Below are 7,874 nucleotides of genomic sequence, written 5' to 3' on the forward strand. Positions count from 1 at the left end.
TGAGTATTGTATGCGCTTATCGCCAGCAGTGATAGCTACTTTACAGAGCCCTCGTTAGTTTCCCAGTCCTAGCCTAGTCTTGCCCTGTCTGTTTTCTTGGTTTCTGATCTTTGCCTGTTTTCCTGGATTTATCCCTTTAGTCTCGCCCTTTTGATTCTGTTCGCCGATCGTTGACCTACGCTAGCCCTTGGACTATTCTTGTGTCTTGCCCACCATATACCTGTTTGCCACTGTTCGACCCTGCCTGTGTTTCTGACCTCCTCTGCTTTTAATAAAGCTTGCACATGGATCCGCACGTCTCACGTCTTGTCAGCCCCGTAACAGATGCAAACTGTCTAAACGTAATAATACTTGCAGACACTCATATGAGGAGCTTTAAAGAGCAGATTAGTCATTTAGATAAATATTTGTATTTTTGACCATGAAAAATTTACCGAGGTCCGGACCTCGGTGACCTCATAGCGAAAAGCCCCTGTCTGCAGCCTGCAGATCGGTGCGGGGCTGCATGTTGGGTGCACGCCCCATACCTACTCTGATTGGTTCGATCGTCTTTCATAGGCATACATGATAGGAAATGTGTGCGTAGTTGGTGTAGGATGGAGTATCTTGCTTAAAAAGTTAAAATCGCTGTGCAGTTTTAGCCTTCATTATAATGCACAGACGAAAAAATAAAAACATTAGCCTGCAACTCGCCATGTCCCTTAAATTATTGTTTTGCTAAATTAAGCTGGTCTTTAGGCTAACAGACGAACAACCCACTACATTTAATAAATTAATTGGGTTGATTATCCACAGTGGTAGGATCAGGTCTTCAGATAGAGGAATTTAATTATGAATTAAATAATTTTTGAAAGTTTATTTAATCAGAGTATGAGAAATGAAATGAAAAGGATGTATCAGTATTGTTTTAATTTATATAGCATGGCAAGAAAATTATAGTTACATATAATTATCTGTCATGCTGATAAATGACACCGCAATAGGCTAATGTGTCTGCTGTGTGCCATTTTAATTTTTATGAAACTTTAATTTTCTTCACTACATTGCAAAGCATAAACTTTTTCCTCCCCTTTATTTCAGGAAAATATGCTGCTCCTCGTTATTTTAAAGTGAAGAAATCGAGAACCTTTCTACAGGCCAGTGATGATTCTGAAAGAACATACCTGGAATCTGTTGCTATAGTAACAAACGCAAATTCATGTGCATCATGCTCTTATTTCAGTGCATTTGTAAAGATTGTGGTTATTTCAGCAAACAGTTTCATACATTTTAACAGTGTTAAGTTAAACTTTTATATTTAATTCAATGGTAGGCTACTATGTAGAGATCAGTGATGCGCACGCATTTTAGATGCTTTTTAATGTTTTTGCTCAGTCCATGTAATAAATGCACATCCTTGAATAAGCCATGTAGCTATAACTTCTGATATGACCGGTTTCGATTGGAAAACATCACATTTTGACTCATTATAGCTAAAACCAGATCCGACAATCTCACAGCCACCGCAGTCAAATATTGAGATAAACTTTATAAAGTATCATCTATTTATATTAAATTAACATAAATATATTAAATTGGTATCTTCTCCGATAGCCATTACTGAGCCGATTCTTTTAAATCAGCTGGAATGATTCAGGACATCTACGCTTAACGTGAAAAACGCTTATCGTGGCTTAATGCATTAAAACGGTGTTTTAAAAAGACCAAACTCAGTAAACATTATTACTAAAGCATTCTATTCACAGACAAGCAGATGAGTCCAGAATAAGAACGCAATGCGTTTAATTAGGATATGTGTTATGAGTTAAGTGTTTTCCTCCCACAGAAAAGCATTAGCCTGTAAGGAAAACGCTTAACGTCCCATGTGATGTATGCGCTTAATGTTTCAGCACACTAGGAGGCGCTCAAGATCACTCCCGTGTGTATGTTATGTTATCAATGAAGAAAAATACTTCCGAGTTCTCAGTAAATTAGAAGTGAGTTGACACAACACTCGTCTCAGCGTATTATTCATGTTATATAACAGATAAGATATAACATGTTGGCGACGAGGATTGTCTTTTCAAACGCCTGTTTTGTCTGGCTACTGCATTATTTGATTGGATGTATATAGTGAACTTGTGGAACAACACCCGATGAAATGGCAGTGTTTATCGGTCAAATGGATGCCTTTAATGAGTCAGCTGAACAGTGGGCTACCTACATAGAAAGGTTTGAACAATTTGTTTCTGCAAACGACATTGAGTTTGCGATGTTGCTGAGTGTAATGGGTTCATCTACATACGGCCTGCTGCGGAGTTTAATTGCCCCAGATAAGCCGGGTGCGAAGTCATATGATGACATTGTGACTGTTTTGAAAGATCATTTCTCACCGAAACCGATCATTATTGCAGAATGATTTGGGTTTCATAACCGCAGTCAGCACGAAACAGAGACAGTAGCACAGTATGTCGCAGTTCTGAAAAAGCTGAGTGAACACTGCGAATTTGGGACGCATTTGCAAGATGCGCTGCGCGATTGCTTTGTGTGTGGGTTGAAAACGGAGTCTGTACAGAAGTGGCTATTGACGGAAGCAGCTCTCACGTTTCAAAAGGCAGTGGAGATCGCAGTGTCTATGGAAACGGCCACGCGGGAATCTCAACAGTTAAGTAGCTCTTTGAAAGTGCATGCACTGTCCTTGAAAGAGAAAGGAGAAAATAAGTGCTACCGTTGTGGAAGAACAAACCATAATGAGAAAGACTGTTATTTCAAAGAGCAACAGTGCCACAATTGTAGTAAAAAAGGCCACATTTCCAGAGTGTGCAGAATTAAAGGGAAACGCATGACTAAATGTAATAAGTCCAAGTCAAAGTGGGTGAAAAATTTCCAACAGAAAAAGGAAGTGCATCAGATGGATGTGAAGGACTCCTCTAGTGACGACACTACAGATACGGAGCTTGCACTGCATGTGATGACTAAAAATTAGGAATTGTCACACATTCGTCTTAAACCAAAGGTTGAAGGAGAAATTATGGAAATGGAATTAGACACCGGAGCGGCTGTCTCTCTAATTTCAAGAGAACTTTACAACGCACAATTAGCTCATAAACCGCTGTGCACAACCGATGTGATCCTGAAAACATATACAGGAGAAGTGGTGTCTCCAGTAGGGGTCATCGAAGTTATTGTGAAAATGAACAAACAAAAAGCGAAATTACCACTTTATGTTGTGGAAGGAAGTGCCCAACCTCTATTCAGCAGAGAGTGGCTCAAGAAAATCAGGTTGAACTGTCGTGAAATTAAGAGTTTGAAAAAGGATGCACTTGAGACAGTGCTATCGAAACACAAAAATTTTTTCAGGAAAGGATTGGACTTGATAAAAGGTATCGAAGCCACAGTGTCACTCTAGCCACAGTCTCAGCCACGATTTTGCCAAGTGTGCAATGTCCCCTATGCTTTGAAGCCAAAAGTCGAGGCTGAGATAAATCAACTATTGGAGCTGGGGGTCATCTCCCCTGTGACATGCAGCGATTGGGCCACACCGATTGTGCCAGTTGTAAAAAGGAATGGGGATGTGAGGATTTGTGGAGATTTTAAGGTAACAGTGAATCCTGCCCTTTGTGTTGAGCGTTACCCAATTCCACGAATAGAGGATTTATTCACATCATTAGCAGGGGGCCAGCACTTCACTAAATTAGATCTTTCAAATGCATACCTACAAGTGCCCGTGACTGAAAGCTCACGTAAGTGCCTCACAATCACCACATCAAAGGGGCTGTTCTGTTACAATCGGTTACCTTTTGGGATTGCATCGGCACCTGCAATTTTCCAAAGGGCAATGGATCAGATTTTACAAGGCCTCCCTAACGTGCACTGCTACCTAGACGATATATTAGTGACTGGGTCAGATGATGAGCAACATCTCAAAAATGTGGACGCAGTCCTCAGTCGTCTGGATGAATTTGAGCTATGTGTCCAGCGTGAGAAGTGTTCTTTAAAGACTCACTGGAGTAATTGGGGCATATCATTGATGCTCAGGGTCTTTATAAGTCACCTGAAAAGGTCAGGGCAATCATGGATGCACCTGCACCAAAGAACGTCACACAACTTCGTTCATTTCTGGGACTTTTAAATTACTACAGTCGATTTATCCCTAATCTGCCATCAGTGTTAACCCCTCTCAATGCTCTTCTGTGCAAAGGAAAACAGTGGCTGTGGTCTCAGGAGTGTGAAGTTGCATTCGATAAGGCCAAAAACCTGTTACTGTCACAGAGTGTGTTGACACACTACAACCCACAGTTACCAATCAGACTGGCCTGTGACACATCACCATATGGTGTTGGCGCTGTCATCTCGCACATCCTCCCGGATGGACAGGAAAAACCAATTGCCTTTGCCTCAAGAACATTGAGTAAAGCAGAGCAAAGTTATGCTCAAATTGAAAGAGAGGCACTTGGTATTATTTTTGGAGTACGGAAATTTTACCAATATCTGTACAGGCAGAAGTTTACTTTGTTTACAGATCACCGTCCGTTGACAACCATCTTCAGTCCAACAAAAGCCATTCCATCCATGGCTGCAGCTCGGTTGCAACACTGGGCTTTGTTGTTGGCAGCCTATGATTACGATATCCAGTACAGAGATGGTGCACACCACTGCAATGCGGATGGGTTATCACGATTACCGCTGCCAACCGCACCTCAAGTTAAGTTGGACACGGTGGAGTTACTTGAAGTAAAACAGCTGGATGCTCTACCAGTACTGTGTGCAGATGTCTGTAAAGAGACAAGGGCTGATCCCATTCTGTCACAAGTAATGGAGATGGTGGCAACTGGGTGGTTTTCAAATGTCACGGATGCAAATAATGTGCTTGTCCCATATGTGTACAGGAAGGATGAACTGACTACGCAGCAAGGTTGCCTCACGTGGGGTTGGAGGGTGGTCATTCCTCCTAAGCTAAGATCCAGGGTACTGGCAGAACTACATTCTGGACATCCAGGTGTCGTACGGATGAAGGCGGTTGCACGTAGTTATGTCTGGTGGCCAAATGACATTCAAGTTGAACAGTTGGCGAAAACCTGTCAGACATGCCAGCAGACACAAAAAGCTCCTGGACCTTCACCCTTATACACGTGGAAATGGCCAGAGTCACCGTGGCAACGCATACATGTTGACTTCGCAGGTCCATTTGAAGGACACATGTATCTGGTAGTAGTAGATGCTCACTCCAAGTGGCCCAAGGTGTGTGTGATGGATTCAACTACATCTGCTAAGACCATTCAGGTGCTGAGGACACTGTTCAGCCGTTATGGACTCCCAGAAGTGCTGGTTAGTGATAACGGTCCTCAGTTCACTTCCGAGGAGTTCCAGACATTTCTCAAGGCCAATGGAGTGACACACACACGTTCTGAACCTTTTCACCCAGCTACGAATGGCTTGGCGGAACGCATGGTTCAGACAGTAAAGCGGGCTTTACGTTGTTCAAAAGGATCAACTTACATTCAATAAAGGTTGGACACCTTTTTTACTGACATACCGAAACACCCCGCACGCCACCACAAAGGAGTCACCTGCTATGTTGTTTCTACATCGTAGATTGCGATCTCGCTTTGATCTGCTGAAGCCAAATGTTGCCTCTGTGGTCGAAAAAGCTCAAGCCAAACTGTGCCGGCGATGTCAAGTTCATGCGAAAGAACGCACATTTGCAGTGGGTGACAAGGTATTAGTTCGTGATTATCGGCGAGGAAAGAAGTGGATGCCTGTTGTGGTGTCAGCAAAGACAGGCCGAGTATCATACACTGTCGATGTAGGACTTTCAGTTCATTGGAGGCGTCATGTTGATCAAATTTTGGCACATCAGGATGATTGCGACAATGGAGATGAGATTGGTCCAGAGACCATTGAAGTCCCTGAGGGGAATCTGACAGATTTGTGTGAACATCCGATCTCAGGAGAGACATCACGTCCTAGTCTTGATCAAATTCCAACAGGATTAGCACAATCAGAAGATTCAGCCACTAGGGACAATGAGGTGGTGTTACACACTCCACACAAAGAGGCTAAGCGCTATCCTGAACGTACCATCAAGCCTCCAGTACGGTTTAGCCCATAAGGCTTACCTTGATGGTATAAACCAATTCCATTGGTTGCATGTTAACAGTCTTGGTGCTGAGTTTAATTTAAAGAATAAGCACAACACAGTTCATTGAATGATTCTACCATTTAAGATTCTAGTGTTTTATTATAGTTGTTCTATATTTTGGTATTACTATGAGTGCTACATTATACAGGCAAATATCTATGTATATGTGGACATGTAAAAGGAAAAGAAAGAGATCCATCTTTGTCTATGTTAAGTGTATGTAACATTGTTACTGAAATGATTACAACAACACTAAGTGGGGAGGGAAATGTGATGTATGCGCTTAATGTTTCAGCGCACTAGGAGGGGCTCATATCTGCTTGTATGTGAATAGAATGCTTTATTAATAATGTGTTTACTGAGTTTGTTTTTTTTAAAACACCGTTTTAATGCATTAAGCATAGACCGTAGTGTGTCCCATTCGTCATTTTAGCATTCAAAAGGGTGCTCGCGAGCGCCCCCTTTGTGGCCGTTATGCGCCCTCGATCCGCACTTCTGCCGAGCCCGCACTGGTGCGAGCTCCGCAACGTCACGAAAGTGCGGACTCAGAGGAAGACTGCGAGGGTTTAGGGTGTGATTTGGGACAGGGCCTTGCTCATAGCTGGCTACGGGCATGTGTGTCTCACGCACACGTAGCCTACATCACGGAGATGTTTATTTATGCATTTACATCTGCAAGATGTATTTTTTAGAGTGTTTGTTCATCTGCAATATGTCTATAGGACGTTTCCTATCAGATGTCAAATAGACGTTTAGAAAATGTATTTAAGATGCTTATGATTTAGCATGTATATAAAACTGACATCTTAAAGACGTCTATCAGATGTTTGTACACAGCAGATGCTTTCCAGATGAAGCGATTTTTAACAGACATCTTGCAGACGTACGTGTGCTATCTGTGGCACCTTTTCATCGCTATTTTTTCACTGCGCGTCTTTAATGAATCCTGATAGTGAATCCTGATAGTCAAAAGAGCTTGCGCTGAGTAAATCTGGCCCCAAATTCAGTATGCTATAGCTACACCTTAGTCATAAAACAGCAAGCGAATGAGCAAAGAACATGAACGCAACACGTAAAGTTTCATGTTAACTACTTTCCTGTACAGTAGGCCTACTATGTTTTATGAATATAAGTGTATACTGAATTTGGTCTTTAAATGGCACTGTTTTAATTCATTAAGCCTGCCAGTGGCGTAGCGCAAAATCGCGCAAGTCTGAGGCCCCACTACCGGATGGGTTAAAGCTATTGGAAATATTTCTGTTTTAAACCATTGTAGCAAATTAGCTCAAAAGGGAAATATTTATAATTAATTATAACTGGTTATAATTAATAATAAATATTTAGATTAGATCTTAGAATTAACTGTAGCAGAATCAGTATTATAATTATTTGATCTGTCCGTCCACCGAGCAGACAATATAATAATTTATCGATTCAAGGAAAGATTATTTTCCTGGCCAAGGAACAATAGCTTTCCTACTTTTATGCAGTACTAGCAGTAATTTAGCATGTAGCAAGATTCAACATTCAGTGACCCCGAATTGTGAGCAGCACACAGAGGCAATCAATTGTGAATATAAGGGATTTAATACATGAAACTACAGCTAACATACAACAAGACTAAGCAAAACACATATATACAGAATGAAGAAAAGTAAGGAAGAGAGAGAGAAGAGCAAAAGAATGGCAGTATTTCACATCAATTAACCACAACCTAATGAGAATCATCAAAGAATAAAAAATCACCTTAAAA

General features: G+C 41.5%; 1 protein-coding gene across 1 annotated transcript; it reads left to right on the plus strand.

The window, feature by feature from the left end:
- Nucleotides 1-3,817: 3,817 nt before the first annotated feature.
- Nucleotides 3,818-6,091, plus strand: LOC107689988 (uncharacterized). Its single transcript, XM_016488208.1, has 4 exons — nt 3,818-3,952; nt 4,018-4,756; nt 5,162-5,370; nt 5,603-6,091. The coding sequence occupies exons 1-4, from the start codon at nt 3,818-3,820 to the stop codon at nt 6,089-6,091; spliced, it is 1,572 nt and encodes a 523-aa protein (XP_016343694.1).
- Nucleotides 6,092-7,874: the final 1,783 nt, after the last annotated feature.

Source organism: Sinocyclocheilus anshuiensis, unplaced genomic scaffold (genome assembly GCF_001515605.1).
Source record: "Sinocyclocheilus anshuiensis isolate Anshui unplaced genomic scaffold, SAMN03320099.WGS_v1.1 scaffold1949, whole genome shotgun sequence".
Lineage (NCBI taxonomy): Eukaryota > Metazoa > Chordata > Actinopteri > Cypriniformes > Cyprinidae > Sinocyclocheilus > Sinocyclocheilus anshuiensis.